Here is a 21,837-nt window from a genome sequence, read left to right on the forward strand (position 1 = left end):
GAAGTGATCTCAACATCTTCCTCTCCAATCCTGCTTCACTCGTGTATTTCCAGTCTTAACAATATCACTATCCCACTGGGTGTAGCCAAGCTCAAAACCTTGGCGTCATTCTTGACTCCTTCTTCTCCCTCGTTGCCCATTCCCCAGTCTTGCCCTTCTCCAATCCACCCTTCACACTGTGGCTGCCAAAGTGCTCTTTCTAAAAAGTAAATATGATCACAGAGCTTCCCTGCATAAAATGCTTTCATGACTCCTTTTCACCTACTCGATAAAACTCAAAGTCTTCTTTCAGTACCTGTATACATTTCTAGCCCAATCCACTGCCGCTCCCTGCCATTGCTCTGAGCCCTTTACACTCCAGCTACATGAACTGCTCAGTTACCCAAACACACCATGGTCTTTTGTGATTGTGACTTTGCATGTGAAATTTCCTCTGCTACTTTCTCAGCTTACTTTTCTTCATGTTCCCATAGCATTTCCACATACTAGTACTATAACTCTTGTCACGCTATATTGTAGTTACTTCTTTACTTGTTTTTCTTCACTACCATACTGTCAGTTCCCTGTTTTGGGAGAAGGTAAACATTGTAGAGGAGATTCAGACTCTGGATACTTCTAGGTGGCATTTAACCCTGCTTTGGACCCTGAGACACTATGCTCTTCTCTGATGCTTTCTTTTTCTCCTTGTCCCAGCCCTCCCCCTGGTGGAGGTGTTAAGGAACAGTGGAATGGTCACATGGCCAAAGATAAGACAAAGCAGCCTGGCTGATCCACAACCTGGATAAACATCTGCCTCTTATCATTTTTTAAACAACTGCAAAGCTGGCTAATGGGCCTTGAATTTAGGGTGGCCTGGCAGGAGCTTTCTGTCTTACCACGTATCAGTTGGGAGACCCTGATTTCAATCCCCAGCGCTGTAACGAGGTGTGGGCGGGGACGGTCAACACATCTATCCCTGATGGTCTCCAAGAACATCACACTACTGTCAAACAAAGAGCTCAAGAATTAGTTGGTGGAGATCTTCCTTGTTTTCTTCCTGTGTCTGAAGCTGAGACAAACCTTTCTGCAGGAACATTTGCCTTTGGATTACACCATAAAGCAAGGAATCTAATACCAGTCACGTCCACATGGTAGGTGTTCTCCCCAGTTGCAGTGGGCCTCACCTCCCAAAAAAAGTTATAGGGAAGGTCTATGTTCTGGTCTATCCCAGGACAATATCCAGTTATCACTGACTTCTGTCCCAGTTGAAGATAACCTAGTCTGTGAATCAGTATTTAGTTGCCCATGTGAGGCAGCCAGTTTCACAAGCACCCCTGGATGTAGAGTTCCCTAGGTATGGTGGCCCTAGGTGTATTCTGGATTGGTCTGGTTGGTGATTCTCAGGGAAGGACCTTGCCAGGCAGGTTAACAAAAATGGTTAGTTATCAGCCTGGTTGGGAGGAATCTTACCTCTAAAAACAACAAATTTTTAGAAAACATGATGAATTTATAATCATTACGGAAATTCTCCTTCATGGCTATTGTGAATTTTATCAGATACTATGTTACACTACAATGAGACTTCTAGCAGCAAGAATGGGTTTTAGTTTTAAGTGGGAGAAAAGGAAATTAATATAAGCTATTTGTCATCAGGAGAGACTACCTTTAAAAATCAAATAGCTCCCACAATGCCATTTCGAACATATGTCAAAGGCAAGGAAAGATGATCTGCTGTCTCAGGTGTCCACTTGGCTGTGTCCCAACTGAAGAAAAAGAATTCAGGTGCTACCAGGGTAACATGAAATAAAACAGAAACAGAACTGGTGGGAGTGGCCCCCTGAAGTTCTTAGGTTTCTATGTTCAGAGTAAAGATTACCCTACCCACAAAACGATCATTGATGACATCATTTATGATGCCTTTGCCCTTCAGTTGGCACTGCACAGGCACCGCTTGGTTCTTCACTACATCTGTAAAGTGCATTGCCACCAGCGGGGAGGTGTAGTTAACCTGTAGGTGGAAGAACAATGAATTCTAAGTGTCAGGAGGGGAGGGTATGTAGGGGACGGCAATAGGATGGAAGTGATCAGATAATCAGTGCAGGAGGATGGAACAACCTCCACAAAAGGAACTGAGTAAATCCCATGATGCCAAGTCACAAATGGCTAAAGCAACTGACATGCTCTCTCTGCCCTGGGACAGTGGAGAAATGACATATTTCTCTCATAAGTCAGTGTCAGTTGTCTGATTGTCCTCTGGGGAAAACCAATTCTAGCTCAGCGTGATATGATTTTCTAGATATCAGACCATGAATCAAACCAGAACTAGTATTTATCAAGTCTCCATGCTGGAGATGAAGTTTTCACTGCCCCAAGTCTCTAAGTGGGAGAAACAGGAAAGTGATTATTTGGGCATAATTTAGTGCAATGGCAAGTGATTTGTCTGCTCCTGGCTCTGCCACTAATTAGCTATGTGACCTTGGGCAAGTCACTTCCTCTCTCTGAACCCTAATCTCTCCATCTGTAAACTGAAGGAGTTAGGCCAGACGTGTCTGAGATTCCTCCAGATTTGGAAAGGAGCGGTTGGGATAGGAATTGGTAGAGGGAACTCCTAGTCTGGGCCAGCAGCTATTCACCCCTTTGCTACTACCTGCTGCTCCCTAATTCTCATAGATCCCAGCCAGCCCTTCCTTTGTCTCTGAGCCCTTTCTGACAGCAAAGACTGAAGGGAATACAGGCTTACGTGAGTCAGTTTGCCATAGTAAGGGTAGTAACGGAGGTCAAAAGAAGCCGACTCTGGGTAGTAATTGATGGATCGGATGTCGTTTTCATCACCTCTCTGTAAGTAAAAGCAAGTACATATCAGGTGCTGGGTCACTCAGTGAGTTGGAGCCTGAGCTAAAGGGGCTTGTGTCCCAGGTGAAATCACTGTGTGACCCACAACTGTCTCAGGAAGACCACGAAAGCAGAATGGGGCATAGCTCAGCCCAGACTTATCCCCAGAGGAGTGTTTCCAGGGAGAGACTGTGCTTTGGCTTTTCAGTGCAAAGAACACTGAATAGAAGGCCCAGACCACGGAGGCTGAAGGTTCTCAGTATGGCTCTATGCTGGCTCCTAGGGGACCCAGGCAGAAGGGCTCCAAAGGGCTTGCAGTACCCAGTGTTGCTCTGGCAAGAGGGCCTACCATGCCAGCACCTCTCCAAAGAATCACACTGGTCCTGGTACCCAGTCTTGGACTTTGGAGCTGAGGCAGGTGTAAGTTGGAACATGCCTAGTAAATCCCACTCCACAACAACGTGCACACGGTGTGCTCATTTCTGGTTGAGGTCAGACCCAGTGCACAGGGACCTGATGCATAGGGACACAGCCTGTAGTTGGCTCACCTAAATGCACGTCTCTGACCACATTCTCTGAGGTGCTTAATTACAGGAGGTGGGGTCAGGAGGATAAGCAAGGGGGGAAATGATTAAATAAACAAGTCTACCCTAATCATATCATGTCGGGTAGGGGACTGCCCATTCTGCCCATGCGTTAGGCTTGCCCTAAATAGCAGAGGTCTAGAGGTTACTGGGGGCAAATAGTGCATCACTACTAGCAAATCACTCGGGTCATGTGATTACTTCTATCGATATAGTATAATGGCTCTTAGTATAAACCGAGCTCTCCTTAATTTATTCTAATAATTACCTCATCGTGCTTGATTTCCACAAGTGGGTGTGGATTTGACCAGTGTTGATTATTATACAATGTATAATGATTCAGTGTTTCTTTTTTTTTTTTAAAGGACAGTTCTCAGCAAGGTTCGCCGTAAGCTGAAAAATGAATGGCTTTCACTAGGGAACTATAAGCAGGACTCAATCCAATTAATATGCTGGTTTAAGACTTTATGGTTTATTTATATATTCTTGTAAAAAGTAATGAAATTCATTTTTTTGTGAATGGTGTGTGGAATCAGTTCCACCAGTTTGCAGTCACACCTCACGTGTGTATGTTTATACATGCTCACATATATGTGACCAGAATGAATGTCCTTCCTACCTTGTTCACCTAGCAAGCACTGCCTGACCTTTCAAAGCTCAACTTCAGTGTCACCACCTCTCATGTGGAACTAACCTTTCCCTCTTTAATGTCTTGACTGCACCTTTTTTTTTTTTTTTTGCGGTACGCGGGCCTCTCACTGCTGCGGCCTCTCCCGTTGCGGAGCACAGACTCCGGACACGCAGGCTCAGCGGCCATGGCTCACGGGCCCAGCCGCTCCGCGGCATGTGGGATCTTCCCGGACCGGGGCACGAACCCGTGTCCCCTGCATCGGCAGGCAGACTCTCAACCACTGCGCCACCAGGGAAGCCCCACACTGCACCTTTCATAGCACCTGTATTACTTGATGGCCCTGATTTCAGAGACGGAATCATATTTATCTTGGCACCCCCAACACCTAGCAAAGTACCTGGTACTTAATAAGTGATCCATAAATTCTTGCTGAATGTGAACTATTGACTGAATAAATGCTGCCTTTTGCTGCTTTCTGATCTGCCACGATCAAGACTGGAGTTTTGAGCAGCATTTCTGGTACTGAGAATGGGGTTACCCGGCTTCACACATTTGCAAGACAACCGTCCAGGACTGGGGGTGTAGTAGGTGTTACCAAACAGGAGGGAGCTACTGCCAACTTTAAGAAGCAAACCCCAGCAAACCCAAGATCTTTGTAGGCTTTTTCCTACAAAGGAGCTAATTGGCACAAATGAGATAGGAGTTAATGGTCCCTTGAAGGACAGTTAATTAGCATATTAATGGAGTTCTGTTTATACTTCCCTTGTAGTCATTTGTTATTGCAACACCCAGTGCCACTGGTCATTGCTGCAAAAAGTGAAATCAGTTTTATTTATTTATTTATTTTTGTATTGCTATATATGTTATATTGTAAAATATGTCAAAGAGTATGGAGGCTACACACACACACACACACACACACACACACACACACACACACACACACACACACACACACGATTTAAAGAAGAAGAAAATTGACCCCTGAAGACCTCCACCCAAGTTAAGAAACAGATCAGAGCCTGTCTTTCCACAAACACTACCTCACTTTTGTGATATCATTCCCTTGCTTTTCTTTTGTGAAATCAGTTTTAAAAGCAGGGACTAATGACTCTAATGAAAGCTGCTTGTTTAGTTCAAAGAAACAAGTAATTAGAGCAAAAGTGTAAACAGAATTCCGTTAATGACTTGGCACATTGTTGTTTCCTGCTGTGGCTCTCAGCTGAGGTTCAGTCTTTGGCTTTCACAGGTATAAATCAGCACACACACACACAAACACTACACACACGAATACACATGAATGGAATGCTTTCTGGAAACAGGGAGGCCTGAAGGTATAAATGGAGGTGTAGTTATGAAAAGATTAACCCTTTCCCTAACCCTTAGGAAACCATCCATGGTAAAGCCCTTGGAAGGGATGACCCACCCTTTTGCATGAAACAGATGTGCTAACAGTACTTACTCAAAAGGGCATTTACCTGAACTTTGCAGGAAACCTTCACAGGGTCTCCAGGCTCAGGACGAAAGCCAACAATCTAGCAAAAGAAAACCAGCGTGTTTTTAAAAAACAAAAACCAAAACAGATTTGACAGTAAAAATATGGCTTTTCTAAATCCCCCTTGAGTTGTCCTTTCTTTAGGCATAAACATGATCTATTTTGCCCTCTCAGAAATGTTACAGAAAGCAGAAAATGCAAAGTATCTTCTGAGCTGCTCAGCTCAGCTTACTTCTTATTTTATTTGTGCCTGATATTCATACAGTGGTAACTGCAGCAGGATTACCCTGAAAATGTAAAGAACGTACTGGGTCAAGAGGAGTATGCCTGGTAAGGCTCTGCCACACCTGAGGCATGGCAGGAGAGAAGGAAAATGCATTTCTTGTGATATAAGAATTGTCCCAGGCTTCCCTGGTGGCGCAGTGGTTGAGAGTCCGCCTGCTGATGCAGGGGACACGGGTTCATGCCCCAGTCCAGGAAGATCCCACATGCCGCCGAGCGGCTGGGCCCGTGAGCCATGGCCGCTGAGCCTGCGCGTCCGGAGCCTGTGCTCCGCAACGGGAGAGGCCACAACAGTGAGAGGCCCGCGTACTGCAAAAAAAAATTTTTTTAAATAATAAAATAAATAAAAAAATAAGAATTGTCCCCCATGCCACCCCCATGTCAGTCCCCTGTTCCAAACAGCTCAAGATCTCATTCCTGACAGAGCATCAAAGGTTTAGGGGTGCTGGAGAAGAATCAAAATAGAAAGTGTTCAGGGAGAAAAGGAATTATTGCTTGGTAGTTTTGTCTGGTTGTTTGTATTAGTGACACTCTTGGTAAAAATGGCCAAACTTACAGTGTATGAAGACAGAGCCCAAAGAGAAATGTAGCGGCCAGAGCCTTCCTACCCAACTCATCCACTTATCATAGACAGAGTGACAAGGGCCAATATACCCGGTTCATCTTTAGAAGGATGCAGGGCTGTCCAGTAGAGTAGCCAAAAGTAGGGTCCTCCAGGCCAGAGCAGTTCTTCAGGAAGGAGCGCTTAAATTGGCAGGCCTTCTTGTCCTCATCCTCATCACCATCTTGGATGAAGTATTGGCCCGGGGGGCAATCTACGTTCATTTCCTCTTGAAGACTGTCGTTATAACCTAAAGTGTGGGCGGCAAAGGGTCGTGTTAGATAGGTACTACAGAGGAAGGCCATGTTTTCAGTAGTTCTCTTCCCTAGTTTCCTTTCTCCAGGAACTTGCTTGTGCTCCTCTGAAAGCCCACTCAGTTTGTCCTAGGGCCTGTGACCTGGCATCAGGTGCCCAAGGCCCTTCATCAGCAACCTCCCTCCAAGAAGCCTTCTGGGCTGGTCCCCTCAGCCCACTTTGATTGCTTGTCCCCTTGCTTTTCATTCCCTTGAACTTCTTCGATATCTGTCTCTGGATTGTATGTTTATCGCTTTATAACTTTTCTCTATTTTTCATTATTTCTTTTCTGATACGGTAAATTGTAAACTTGGAGGGCTGCCTTTCCTACTTCTAGGAGAGGAATAGGCAAAATAGTAGATGGATTTTGGAAGAAGGATTGAATCATATCGAGGCATGGCATATATAAGGAGGCAAAGCCCCTGGGTTAAATATCTTTAAGTTCAGCCTAGGGAAACATCTCTCTTTGAGGTCAATGAGAGGCACCCGATGCAAGACAGTGAAGAGTGTGTGTTGTGGGACAGGAGGAAGGGGGAGGACAAAGAGGAGGAGATAAACCAGCTCCTCATTCTTTACAGAGGGAAGTTAGCACTGCAAAATAGAAGCTTAGGTTGAAAGACAGAAAACAATGACAACCATAGGGTCTCCACTGAGAGGGTGAGGGGGTGAGATCTTGTCTACTGAGACCTGAGGCACTCAGAGTTAGTCCCTTTACATTGGATGGAATTTAACATGTGCCCAAGGTACATATATCAGGGAGAGAGCTGAAAAGGGCTATCTGTGAGCTGACTCTTTGGGCTACTAGATGCCAGAGAACTGGGCTTTAGAAATTACTGCATTATTTCCAGTTTGGTTCTAAATGATGGAATCCAGTTAGTCCTGTTAGATCCAGCCCCCACGCATTCATGTTCCAAGTAGCTCAGTTTTTTAGAGGAGATTGTGCACCTACAATCCACCAGTGTTGAAACTCCAAACGTAACTGGGAATTTTAAATCTGTTCTAATTATGGCTAAGCCTTTATTTGTCCTTTGACAAAGCTACATTCAATTCAAGGTTTTGTTTTAATCTCTCTCTCTCTTTTTTTTTTTTTAGAGTAAACTATTTTCAAATAGCAACTTTCTAAATAGAAGCTCTAATCATGTGCTCCTTGTTTCTCTTGAGGTAGTTCCATTAAAAATACTGTGACATGGACATGACCCTTATTGCAAAATCCCTGTCCTCATGGGAATGAAATTGATACTCTGGGATGTCTATTTCAGAGATGTGTTCCTTTTTAACAGGGCATATTATCTACACTTAGGAAGTAAAAAACCCAATGCTTTTCCTAATGTTCCCCACCTGTGTCATCAGGTCAGAACTGATATTTCTGCATCTACTACCTTCTCAGAGGAATTTCCTCGCCAGAGATTCTGGCAGTACATTTGCAATAGCTCACAAACATTTTGAAAGAAAAGAAGATATTGTGCTGCCTATGATGCCCAAAACATTTTGGGGAGCCAAAAGTGGAACTACATGGATTCAAAAAGAACCCAGCCCCTCTAATTTTACAGGTGAGGAATCTGAAGCTCAGACTTAAGCAAGATGACACTGAGCATTACCAATACAAAGCTGAGTTTCTAACTCCTGGTCATGTGGCAGCAACAAAGAATTATGAAAAGGAGAACTTCTCGAGCTTTAATGGACATACAGATCACCTGCGGATCCCCATTCAGCAGGTCTGGGTGGAGCCTGAGATTCTGCCTTTCCAACAAACTCCCAAGTGATGCTGATGGGTCACACTTTGAGTAGCAAGGGTGTCCAGAACAGAAACAAGGGTTTAAATTTAAACACTACTGCTACTGGGAGACTTTGATCACATTTCTTCTCCTTTCTGAGCCTTAGTTCCCCCAATGGGGACGATAGACTCTGCTATGCAGGGTTAAAGTTCAGTGACAACATTTACACATTTAAATAACACTTCCTATCACATAAGAGAATCCTCTTAATTCAGTGCACATTCTGTTGGCCACCCCCATCACCCCACTTCAGCCAGGCCAGGGAAACCAAACCTGGCTTTTTTTCCACAAATAATAGGTGTAGTAAACCCATGGGGGCTCCTCTTTGATAGCTGGATAAATACAGAGACTGTGTGCTCTGTGTTTAACCTTAACCAAGCTGCTACCTCAGTTTTCACCCTGTGTAAGGGCTTCTCAGAGAGCCATTCATTCACCCCTGAAAATGTATCTGATGATGCTATAGAAAACACTTGCTATCAAAATGTTGGAGTGAGTGCCACCCAGAGATTCTTCCTCTAACTCCCTTTTGGACTGCTATTTAAATGAAGACACTTTTTCTCCTCCTTTAAGATGGATCATCTCCAAGAAATGAATTCTCTTACCTTGAGAAAACATAGGAGGCAAGAATCTTCCTGTTCTGGAGAACACTCTTCTTTTCTCACCACTACCTCCCCCCGAATTATCTTTTTTTTTTTTTTTTTTTTTTTTGCGGTATGCGGGCCTCTCACTGCTGTGGCCTCTCCCGTTGCGGAGCACAGACTCCGGACGCGCAGGCCCAGTGGCCATGGCCCACGGGCCCAGCAGCTCCGCAGCATGTGGGATCCTCCCGGACCGGGGCACGAACCCCCGTCCCCTGCATCGTCAGGTGGATTCCCAACCACTGCGCCACCAGGGAAGCCCCCGAATTATCTTTTATAATTGATCATTATTGAGCCATCTGGATGTGCCCAGGACATAACTAGGTGCTATAGGGTGTTCAGGAGGAGAAAACAAGTTCTCTGCCCCAATGAACTTATCATCTTACTGGCTTATATGCTTGCAAGGCAACATACAATCACAAACCACAGCAGTTTTGATTGTATCTGCAGGTGCTGAGGGGGATGCATGGTAAGGAAAAACCAGAATGGGCAGTGCTAGTAAGACTGGGATTTCTGAGCCAAGTGAATTTTGAATTTTGAGTTCCCACCCATCACCTTTCCAAAGAGATTCTCACCATTCAGAGGAACTTACCCTGGAGAAAGCCATTTAGACTAATCACATAATGCTGCCAAGTGTCAGGTTCAGAAACGTTGAAGTTGAAGTTAAGGCTATGGGCGAAGGGTCTGATCATAACTCCTGGCAATGAAAACAGGTCTTGGATATATTAACCCATTCTTGGGATAATTTTTTTGTATCGATTCCCATGAAACCATTTCCCCCCAGGCAATCAAAATGAAAAGGACCATAATTTGCTAAGTACCATTTTACTTTTACTCTTAATAATTGAATCCCTAAGTCATTACCGGGAAGAGCCAAAGTTAATTGAAGCTGAACATGCTGTGCAAGCAGATTTCTGTCCAGCAAGTTCTGACAGCACAGGGTATTTGGGCACTCACCGGGAGGCTTCACCCTCTCAGTGAAGGTCGGCATGTAAGGACTGATGGTCAGAAATAGCGTGTACATGCAGAGGGTGATCACAGCGGCCAGGGAAGCATAGAAGAAGAAGTAAATGACTAAGATCAGGCCTGCAGAACAATCACAGATGAGGGTGGTCAGTGCTGGCCAACAAGCCCTGCCTCTGCATTTGAACTCATGAACCAGAACCAACCCAAACACGTGACATGGCTTTTTGTTTAATTCCCCAGATTCAGCATGTCCTTGCTTATTCAGGTTTCACCAATTTGAAATTGGTGAGAATTGCGTCAGAGGTCTGATTGCAGTTTACCTTTACCGCATCTCCGATGGAAGGGCTTGCTGAACAAATGATGACCGTGAACGAGATTACAGGGGCGTGGAGTTTAAAGTACTGCAGAGGGCAAATTGCCTGGGAGTCCTCTGGGCAATGGTTGATGTCCTAAGTACAAATCATTCTTCGCTATTCATTAAAGTAGGTGCCCTAAAGAGTCCTAGCAGCTTGGTTCCAGTGATTATATGTATTTGCAAGTGATGAAAACAGCATTTCTTTTCACATAGCCTATAATTCAAACCTTTGATTCGTTTCCACTGGGTGTGCCTCTAATGAAGGCAAAGTGAGGTTTCACTTTACGTATTTCAAATCTTCTTTATCTTTGGCAAAACTCTAAGTGACTCTGCTTTTCAAAAAGAACACTGACGCAGGATGGGGAAGGGAAGAGGGGCAAACTGTACTTAATTACTGACACCTGCTACCTGTGAGCTCAGCCTGTGAGCTATAAGTTATAGAACCTCCTGGCACCCCCGATTCCTCACAGGTAAAATGGGGATAAGTTCAGCACTTACCTCATATTCTGATCAATATCCCTAACACTATCTGAAATTCAGCCTTTCCTTACATCCTGTCCTGACTCTACCACTTCCTAACTGTTTAATCTTAGACATGCTATTTACCTCTCTGGGCCTCAATTTCCTCATCTGTAAGATGAGGATAATAATAGTACTTACTTCTTAACATTGAATAATGCATATAAATAGCACAGCACAGAGCTTGGCATATACTAAGTGCTCTGTAAGTGGCAGTCTTCATCATTGTTATTATTAATATTATTATTGCCATAGGACCAGAAGCACAGTTGTGTGAATTCTTCCTCTGTGGGCTGGATTAGCACTAGGTTTGCCCCAGGATTAGGCAGCACAGAATGAGTGAATGAGCATGAGATTGCTGCTGAGAAGCTCTTTCAAGTCCTCCTCGGGGCTCTCTCAGAAAATAATATCTAGCTCCACTCACAGCAGTGACATGATGTCAGAGCTACAGATTTGAACCGAATCATGAACCAGAAACTGGAACAAACCACATAGCTTTGCTGTACCCCAAACCAAATCCAAATATTAATTTTTTATAAGCAGATATTCATTTTAATTATTATTTATTTATTAAATATTAAATTTTAAGTTGAACCATGAACCAAATAAAATGAACCAAAAAAAAAATAGAAAAAAAGGAGTAGGGAAAAGGAGAAAAAAATTCTTACTAATCTAACTAGAAGTGAACCTTTATGTTTTATAAGATGAACTAAAGCAGAACTGGAATATGAACACATTGATTCAGTTGGAGTCCCTGGAGAAGAAACAGCAGCACCTCGTGTGCTTGTGATACTTGGCTGCTGCCCGCCTGCTGTCCTGATGGGATGTGCCCTGTGACTCCTCCTCCAACCCTCTACCCCCATCCCCATCCTGGGAACCGATCAACAGCTGGAGCCATCCTGGGGGACCAGAAGGCTCAGTTTCATGGATGAGAGGAAAGCAATAGAATACAGGTACATTCCCCTGGAGATATCTTCCTTCTTGCCCAGGATGTGTGGCCAGGAAGCTGTAGATGGGAGAAGGGCACTAGCAAGGAGTTCCCTCAGCTTTGCCCAGGAGTCTGTGCCCTGGAGTCTGTGATAGGCTAACTGTCTCAGCTACACCACCCCCTGCCCCCGGCAAAACCAAGCACTGTACCCACCTGAACCCATTGATCCCTCCAACCCTTTCTGCTCCAAATGTCCAAGTTTTACTTGGGCTGCTCCTCTAGGTAATCCAGGGTTTTCTCCTGAATGTCCCACCCAAGTTTGGATAGACCATTATATCTTGAATAGACTAGGTACCCACGATCCCAACTCTTCAGTCCTTCCACTAAAACACCCCATCAAGTCCTGAGGCCCTATCCATCAGGGCCTTGCTCATTGCTAGAGTTCATGAAGACAGCATGATGTTCTGGCAAGAGAATGAACTCCAGTGTTCATCCAAGCTGGGTTTGAATCCCAGTACTGCCACTTTATTAACTGTGTGACTTTAGATAAGTTACTTACCCTCTCTAAGCCTCAGTTTCTGCATCTGTAAAATGGGGATAATAATATTACTACCTCATACAGTTCTTGTCAGTACCCAATAAAATAACATAAAGCTCCTAAGAATAGAAGTTGCCCAGCTATCAGAGGAAAAGCCCAGAATATAATAATAGGCTGGGTGAATATGTTGGTCATTTTGATGTCCAGGCTGGGACAGTGTTAGTAAGTGCTAAGTGGCACCTAGTTCTCAAGCAGGAGGGCAGCAAGGCATGTGGCGGCCTAGGCATTAGCATCACTATTTGCCCTTTGCCCAGGGGTAGCCCGGGCTCTCCTTAGACCCGCTACCCCGAGGCCTGGATACGGCCTACCGTGCAGTGTCCCCACTGCCATATATTCCCTGGGCACTTGAACCTTCCTCCCTCATCCCCACTTGTTGGCCTATGGATTGTTCTCTGCAGGCGCAGTTGGGATCAGCTCATCTGGTTAAGTTCCAATGGCTGGCTGTTTAAGGGTTAACGTAGGGCTCCCTCTCCCAGAATCACACTTGCATTTCACAAGGCCTGTTTTTCCAGTCCTCTTTAGGCAAGGGAGAAACAGCTGTGCCCCCTTTTGGAGCCCCAGTGAGTGTCCAGCATTTGTCTGCAGCTTCCAGAATGTCGGAATGTTCCTTGAATGGTACATTTGTTCCAGTTGAGAGTTCGAGGGATGGGCAGGGGTGGGGCTGGGAACTGAAGAGGGGTGAAGGGAGGTGGGTGTTGTTCAGAGCCCCACACCTGCTATTGCTAATTCCAGGCAGCAGGGCTGGCTGTTTCACCCTGACTGAGCTGAATTAGAAACATAAACTACAAAGGAGGGAATTCTCAGCCAAAGGGGCCTTTAGAAGGCATGACCATCGACTTTAGCAACCTAGACCCTTGGCACTGGGGGACTCTTATTTTATCCATAGAGTTATCTATTGTTTTCTTCTGTGGGTTAACTGAATTCAAACCAGCGGCTGCTCTTTTCCTGGGATGTTCAGAGACTATGGCGAGTGTGAATTTTACCACAAGCTGAATCTCCTGATAAGGATCAGCATTAATAGTTCAAGAGGTGAGTAGGACCCTGGGAGAGGCGTGCTGGGGAAGCTGTGAAGTAAAGGTGGTGGCAGCATGTGGTACAAAGAGGAAATGCTGGGGACCGCAATTCTGCCATTGATCAAGCAATATGGGGACTCAGCCTTAAATTGCTAGAAATGATCCCTTTAACCCATTTCTCTCTATACACCATGGGATCGATCGCAAAGCACATGCAAGCTGGGGCCAGGGGCAGCCGTGGCTCTCCTTCACTGATATTACGAGGTGAAATGATGAGGCTGTACAAACCCTTGGTCAGGTTAGCAGGGTCTTGGGTCTCGTATCTTAGGAATAGTCTTCTGCATAGTACTTTGTACTTTACAATTTTAACATCTTATTGGAGCCTCAGGCTGATCCTGTGAGAGAGGTAAGGCAGATACTGTTTCCTTCATTAAGCAGGTGAGGAAACTGAGGCTCAGAGAAGATAAATGATGAGCCCAAAGTTACAGATAGAAAGTGACAGGGCTGGGGCTTCAAAGAAATCTGCACTTTTTCAACTCATTCTTACTGTCTCTCTGCACTGCAAATGCTATCGAGCCCAGTGTATTTCAGCTATACAATCAAGTTTGTTCACCCACTTGGGAGTTTGTTCTGATGAGATCTCCCCATTAATTTCCCTAGGCAGTGATCCTGTTACATGAAGTGCTAGAGAACTTTGCAGACAAGCCCATCCAACGTATGGTAAAGGAGTCCTGGACACCAAGCCAAAAGCAAAGGACACCCGACTGGGGCATTGGGACAACTGGGACTTACTCCAACTCTGACCTGTTCGGGCCAGAGACATCCTTTTCTCCGGATCCCACAGGTACTCGTTCACGATCTGCCATTTCCGCCACCAGGCACTGCCTGTTTCCTGAGCCTGACTCTCTTCCTCTTCCTTTTCCTCTTCTTCTTTCCCCTCCTCTTCTTCCTCCTCCTCCTCCTCCAAATCAGGTACCACCATCACCCGAGCCTCTTCTTCTGCTTCTTCCTCTTCATCTGCTAAGTAGTTCTGATTCACTTCATCCTGATCATCCTGAAACAGTGACAAAACACAATCCCCTTTTTGGAGAAGAAGATTTCCAATGGCACATCCCACCAGCCAAAATAAATGGAAAACGACTCAATATTTGGAGATGCTTCAGATGTCCACTTACCCATAAACATACCTGTTGTTACAAGAGGCAGATTTCTTTCTCTCTGTTCTTTTGCAGGAAATATCCTTTCTATGACCCATTTTGACCCAATATTCTTTCCATAGAGGTGCAAGTTTTATTATCGGCTTCAGGCATTTGGGCTGTTCCCCTAGGACTGCTCATGTCATTACTCTGTCCTGGGGTCTTGGCTTCCCACTTAACTTTGTCTGGCCTGTCAGGGCAGAGCTGAGCTCAACACTGGAGGATGGAGTAGTTTTAGACACTCGTGTCCGTGATGGCAAATTCTCAGTCCAAGCCAGCTTTGTCCTAACACCCTGTACACTTTCAGCTGCTCAACCTCACCATCCTAACTTGTGGCTAAAAATAGCCTGGGACAGACATCAGGAGGAGAGGCCAGCTGCTGTACCCCTCCTCAAAGCTTAGACTGCCTTCCCGACAGAAAACAAGAGATGGGGGCGTTACTTGCTGCTTCTCTGACTGTTGCCCACACTGGAACCTCCTCCTGCCTTAAGCAGGTTGGACAGACCACCTGAGGGCTGGCACGGCAACTGATACGTCATCTTCCCCCCACCAACCCCATACCCTAGGCAGAAGTCTGGGCACGCAGCAAATGCTCAGCACATATTTGTTGATTGACTGATTGCAGCCATTACTTGAGATCTGAAACTGTAATCTTCTCCGAGTGGTTCTAAGAAAATTAAACAAACAAACAAAAAACAACAACAAAAAAAAGAAAGACCCAGACTTCACCAAATGGTATTTCCAATGCCTCCCAGCCACGGGCTGGAGGGTTGGATCTTTGCTCTTTGTGGGTCTGAGGCCACCGTCCCTTCTCTCTGCTGTCCAAATCTGAAGAGTGGCGGGGCCTGTGCACCTGTTGGGGTTGGATGTGTCAAATGATAGAGGCCAGGGGCTCTGTGCTGCACCCTCCCTGCCTGATTCCTCAAAGGCCGTTTAGAGGACACTCAGCTAAAAGGGCTGCCATGGCTGGGGGGGAGGGTCAGAAAACTGGATTGTTCAGAATCAGTAAAAGTGATACAGCGTGACAAGGCTATACTCTCAGCATTCAGTCTGCCCGGCGCTATCTAGCTCTTGATTATAAGCACTCTTGAATCGCTCTCTAGTTTGTTCAAATGTACAGCTTTATGTCACGTGCCATATCAGCACTGACAGGGACCTTGAAGATTCACTTCTCCATGTGAGGCCCAGAGAGGGGACAGGATCTAGCCAAAATCACTCAGCAAGGTCATGATAGAGCTGACAGTCTCAGAACCATGCTTCCTGATACCCTGGACAATGTGATGCTTCTCACACTGAGCACAAGTGCCTAGAGGCGGTTTAGCAGAGGTGGTTTATGGAGGATGACGATGTGTTAGATTCTGCGTTCCCAAGAGACTGGAGGTGCTTATAGTCAAAGATTTCTAACTCTGACAAGGACTCACAGAGTAAGGCTTAGGAAAGTAAACCTCATCACTCAATGTTGAATGGATTCATAAATGTTCTTAAATCTCTTTCCCTTGTGTTTGAACATATGTACCCATTTGACCTCCAGAATGACATTCTGAGCACCCGGGGGCAGGGTCCATATTTTCTAACTCCTTGATGGGGAGCCCGCAGCTAGGTAACCAGCAGGTACTGAACAAACGTCAGTGATAACTGCCTGACTGAAAACTCCTGAACCAGAGCTCTGGGGGAATGATCTCACAGAGCTTGCTGCTCTGGCCTCAGCGCTCATTTGGACTGTAGTGGGTAGTCATCATGGCCCCCAGAGAATCTAATGCAACTGAGAATCTCAGAGAATTTGAAGTATAACATTTCAACGTGGAGACATTTATATTCCCTTTATATTTTCTGGAAAACTTCCTTTTCTCTCCTTGTTGCCTGTTTGCCTGCCCTCCACCAAGGAGGCAGCTGGCTTTGGCCTCAGCCTGATCTTATTTGTAGATATGAGCTCTCACGATAATCCCATTAAAGATGGCTTGTCATTAAAGCTTTACCCTCCCGGGAAGAATTAACCTTCTCAGAGCTAATTTCCCCACGGCTCTCACACTGCCTGAGCTTCAGGAACCGCAAATATCTTTTCCCCTCTCCCCTGCTTCCAGGTATAGGAGAACCTCACGTTGTACAAGAGAGGCACTTTTGTGCAACTAACTATTTAACGGAATCCAGCAGGGAATCCTTTGGTAATGAGAGGGTCTGTTTTTGTCAGTTTCCTAAAGTGGCACTGCCCTCATGTGATAGTGTATGTGAGTGTGCTGGGGCCATCGTGTTGCCCTAAAAGGAAAGAGTCTGAAGGGCAGAAGGTGGCTCCATTTTGAGCACTCTAAATATATAAACATATAAACAAATATATAAACAAACAGTATGACCCGAAAGGTAAATTTGTGCCCTGCATTGAGTAACACCCTGTAAACATTCGAACAGTTGGTTAATTGTCAGAGACATTAGCACCCGATTATTCACTGCATCAAATAATTTCTTTTTAAATTTGATCAAGTAGCCCCTATAAAGAGCAAGTTCCCCTGATGCATTTAAAATCCAAACCAGTTGACAAATAATTGAAATTATACACAACGCTTTAGCAGCATTATAGAGAAAAGATGCGAAGTAAGGAATAGTTATGTATGCCCTACAGACTGTGACTGCTCTGAGACCTGGTAGGGACTTTGGGGATGTCAAAAGAGAGATTCTACAAACTGTGGCTGGAAAGTTACGAGAAGCCCTCCGCAGGTTGATACGGGGTTGGAGGAATTCGTGTCTGCCTCTGCTGGCTGTTGACAGTCTCCACTTAGCTCCCTGGTTATATAAGTGGACATTCCCCCCCAAAAATGGATTAAGCTTTGTTTCTTCCTGGGGCCCAGATCACAACCCTCTCCGGGGGAGGTTTCAGAATATACCTCCCCGCAAAGAAAACTACTGCATGCGGCATATATTCATGATTTCTAGCAAAGTAAACGCAAAGAAACTTTGGGTTCAAAAAAATTTCTAACGCACCCTGGAGATAAATGGTGACATTGAAGTCGGGGTGCGTGAGTGTTGGGCAGGGCAGGGTGGCAGGCAGGGAGGCAATGGGTGGTGGAGAATCAGAGGGCTAGGGAGTGGCATGCTGCAAATATGATGGAAAGAGCACAGGATCAGAAGTCAGGAAACTTACATTCTCACTTTGGCTCTTCCAGTAACTTGCAAGTCACTCCTGTGCTCTGAGCCCCAGCAGCCTCCTTTACATAATGAGGGGTTCTGGAGAGATGATGTCTAGGACTGCTCCCAACTTCTATCTAGGATTCCATGCTTTTAGCCATCGTTTGGAATTTCTGCTTTAGAAAAGAGCAGCTGGGTTCCTAAGAAGCTACCACCCAAAGCGACTGAGACAGCTGGGTAGGCAGCGCCTTTCATTTCCTCTTCCCCTTCCCTTCTCTCTTGGCTAAATTTCTTGCTCTCGGAATGAAACCTCTATTCCCAGACTCCAAAAGGTCTGTTCAAATTCTAGACTCCCACGAAAAAATTTTAGAAGTCCCCCTTATTCTCTGGCATCTTCCCCTTCCCTTATGTTTGTTGCACAGGAAGAGGGGCTTCCTCTTTCAATCCAGCAATTTAGGGTGCAGTGGGGTACTGGGAGTCACTGCTCGAGCTTGAAACAATGGGCTTCCTTAAACTTCATTGTTCCTGCCCATCTTAAGGAGAAGCAGCCCTAAGCCACCACCTACACATCCCCCAACCCACCCCACTAAAAAGGGACAGCAAAATATTCTGCTCCCTGGGACTCACAAGTCTGTAGCGATAACCGTATGGAAAGGCCGGAGCCCTTCTGGACCGGAGCTGCCTTCTCATGGCTGTTCAGTGGGCAGAGACGCGGCAGAGGCAGGCAAGTGGCTGAGAGCTCTGGAGCTTCTGCTGGTACAGGAGACACTGGTTGCTGGGGATACTTGGCGCCTAGTAAAAGTGAACCCTCCTGGCATGAGCCCTTCCCCAAAATAATCTAACATGCCCCTCTCTCATTGGTTGGCCCCTTCCCTGAATCAAAGGAAAGCCCTTATGGAAAAGCAAGCTCATCATTACAGGGAGGGGGAGATATTCTGGGTCACGAGGATGAGCGACTCACCCCCCCGCCCCGAACTTCATGTCTCTTCTCACTCCCTGCTCTTCTCTAGCGCCTGAGCTACTATGGGCCCAATGGAAATCTTAAGTTGTGTTCTTCTCAACTGAGAGTTGGATATCAGTGTGTGCAGGGGGTGGGGCGTGGGTGGGAGTTGGGGGTGAGGGGAGTTGGCCAAGAATAACTTTCTTTTTTCATAAGGCTGATCTCATGCAAAAGGATCTAGGGTGTCAGGAAAGATTCCCTTTGCTCTCCCCACCTCCCCCTCCACACACACCAAGCCACCTACGATATTCCTTATTTGTGTCAATCCACCAGCCCCTTAAAGGTGGATTATGTGTTCTGATTTTAGAGGCCAGGCTCCTGCTTTGCCCCTCCCTGCCCAAAGAGGATCTTGGACATAAGAAGCCTTTTTCTAGCCTACATGTCAGAATGACCCCATCAGCACTACCCCTCACACACACACACCCCTTGGAATCCTGGCCAAATTTCTGTAGTGGTTGAGCTCTATATTTATCCCTTAGCATCAGGGCAGGGAACAAGCCAGAACTTTGCAGTGTCAGTTTCCCAGACATATATAACTCCTGAAGCCAATGTGGGATCCAACAAAAGAAAAATTAGTAAAAACAGCCAAGAACATTGTATAGCATTTTTGGTTTGTTTGGTTCACCCCACTGGAGCCTGGGTGGCCAAAAGGCCTAGGAGGAATGTGAGATCCTTCACAAATCCCCTCCCCCCCATTACACCCAGGTGACTGAGAATGTTGCAGGTACTGAGATTCTGGGCACATTCATAACCAAGAAAGCCAACCCAACCTCTTAGATAGACAGATTTATTCATAATGCCAAGCCTAGGCTATTCTGATGAAGACAGCTTCAATAGTGGTTAATTTTAAATATAGACTCCATTTATTAGAACGTTATTACTCAGGATTCTTTCTTACGGAGTCTCCCCCGATACCCTCATTTGAAGAGAAAGAGAACACTGACAAAGAAAAGAGAAACTCATTCCTCTTTTTGGATTTTAATAAAAGCAAAATGTATTCCAGGGGATAACCTGGTCTCAGTAGACATTGAGCTTTATCTTTACACTTTCTCCACTTGAGATTTTTGTGTGATTCCTTATGTTAAGTATAAGAAACCTGAAGCCCTTGGGAGCCTCAAAAACCAAACAGAGGATAGATAAATTGGTCTTGTCTTACTAAGGCAGAAAAGACAGTACAGTCGTGTTAGCAAGATCTAAAAAACTAGGAGTAGGGGGTAACATTATTCACAATAGCCAAGATACGGATACGTGTCCTGTCAACAGATGAATGGACGAGGAAGGTGTGGTATATATGCATACAACGGAATATTATTCAGCCATGAGAAAGAAGGAAATCCTGCCATTAATGACAACATAGATGGACCTTGAGGGCATTGTGCTAAGTGAAATAAGTCAGACAGAGAAAGACAAATACTGTATGATCTCATTTATATGTGGAATCTAAAAAAGCCAAATTCATAGAAATAGAGAGTAGAATGGCGGTTACCAGAGGCTGGGGGGTGGGGGAATTGGGGAGATGTTGGTCAAAGAGTACAAACTTCTAGTTTTGAAATGAATAAGCTCTAGGGAACTAATGTATGGCATGGTAATTGTGGTTAATAATACTGTACTGCATACTTGAAAGTTGCTAAGAGAGTAGATCTTAAGTGTTTTCACCATAAAAAATAAATGGTAATTATGTGACATGCTAGAGGTGTTAGCTAGCACTATGGTGGTAATCATTTTGCAATATATATGTGTATCATATATAGTGCACATATATACACATATATATGTGTATAAAATCACATTGTATACCTTAAACTTATGTAATGTTGTATGTCAATTATATCTCAATAAAACTGGGAGAAAAAACTAAGAGTGGGAGATAAAAGAGGATTTGGAGCAATGTGAACTCAGGTAACAAAATGTTCCATTCTCCAGAATCTCTCATTCCCTAGCATTCTGGGTAATTTGGGGTTTGCCATATCCTTAATATATTTGCAGTGTATTTTGACTATAGCCCAGGCTGGCTTCTGGAATGCCAGCTGTTGGGTGGGGTAAAATAACAAAATCCCATAGGATCTCAAAGACAGAAATCTGTATGAGCTCACACTCAAAAGACTAGAGGAGAAACCATTCCTGCCAATTTTGGAAAAAAGCAATCTGCTTAACAGTGTAGCAGACTGGAGCCAGAAGTGGCCAATGGGGCTGCAAATGAAGCAGTGGCTACAGAGGCAAGAGAGGAGGGAGAAAGGAGAGGCTTTGAACTTGATAGCAAGTTCAAAGGCAAATGATTCAAGTCCCTAAAACTATATGGTCAGTCCTTGTGCACAGATGTTAACAGCTGCTTCTATAAGCCCCTTTTCCTGGTTGCCTGCCTCAGGAAAACCACATGGTGGCTGACGGGGAACAGAAACAGTCTTATGGACTGGGTTCTCCTGTTCCCAAAGGAAGGAAGAGAAGGTAGCACTTTTGAGAGATTCTTTGCTTCTGAGAGGGGCTAGTTTAAGGTATCTATTCCTGTGGGCTATTTACACAATCGTGTGTGTGTGTGTGTGTAAGGGGGAGTGTCCTAGAGCCATCAAAGAGCGGTTATGTACTTTCCCTGCCTAGGGATTGGCTAAGTCTTCAGGGAGTCTCTAGGAGGTCATGTGCAGTGGAGCTTAAGAGTTGTTTGCCGTTGGAGTCACCCAAGCATTGCTGAGTGCTCTCTAGAACCCCAGTCCCTTCCAGAAGTAGTGACCTTGAGGACTCTGAAGTCACTGGTGAGGAAACTCCAGGCTGGCCTAGGACCTGAGGCTTCCCATGAATGCTGCCCAGCATAGGGTGTCATCTTCAAAATTTGTGGAGGAGGGGAAACTCATTTGGGACTGCAAAGATCAGGGAAGGCTTCCCAGAATAGGCGGGGTTTGGGCTGGACCTTGAAGGGCAGTCCTTCAAGCTGGAACAGCTACTGCTCGACTTTGATGATGCCAGTATGGTCCCCAGTGCCCAAAGTTCCCCTCCTGAACAGCTAGCCTCTGAGTAGTGGCCAGCAAGCGTGGCCAGCAGG

General features: G+C 45.3%; 1 protein-coding gene across 2 annotated transcripts; it reads right to left on the reverse strand.

Annotated features, from left to right (window-relative positions):
• Positions 1-1,825: 1,825 nt before the first annotated feature.
• Positions 1,826-18,493, reverse strand: ATP1B4 (ATPase Na+/K+ transporting family member beta 4). 2 transcript variants are annotated; one of them, XM_030844912.2, is made up of 8 exons: positions 18,431-18,493; positions 14,295-14,544; positions 10,069-10,197; positions 9,704-9,808; positions 6,458-6,654; positions 5,505-5,561; positions 2,720-2,815; positions 1,826-1,987 (listed from the first exon to the last, which is right to left on the reverse strand). In XM_030844912.2, exons 1-8 carry the CDS (start codon positions 18,491-18,493, stop codon positions 1,826-1,828), a joined length of 1,059 nt encoding a protein of 352 aa, XP_030700772.1. The 2 variants fall into 2 exon arrangements, with proteins under 2 accessions (XP_030700772.1, XP_030700771.1); XM_030844911.2 differs by having other exon boundaries at positions 14,283-14,544.
• Positions 18,494-21,837: the final 3,344 nt, after the last annotated feature.

This window comes from Globicephala melas, chromosome X (assembly GCF_963455315.2).
Source record: "Globicephala melas chromosome X, mGloMel1.2, whole genome shotgun sequence".
Classification (NCBI taxonomy): domain Eukaryota; kingdom Metazoa; phylum Chordata; class Mammalia; order Artiodactyla; family Delphinidae; genus Globicephala; species Globicephala melas.

Coding starts and splice junctions, on each gene's coding strand:
- ATP1B4 (XM_030844911.2), bottom strand. CDS start 18,493: ATGAGAAGGCAGCTCCGGTCCAGAAGGGCTCCGGCCTTTCCATACGGT. Junction 10,198..14,282: donor CCGAACAGGTCAGAGTTGGA/GTAAGTCCCAGT, acceptor ATTGTTCTGCAG/GCCTGATCTTAGTCATTTAC. Junction 1,988..2,719: donor ACTATGGCAAACTGACTCAC/GTAAGCCTGTAT, acceptor TTCCACCTACAG/GTTAACTACACCTCCCCGCT.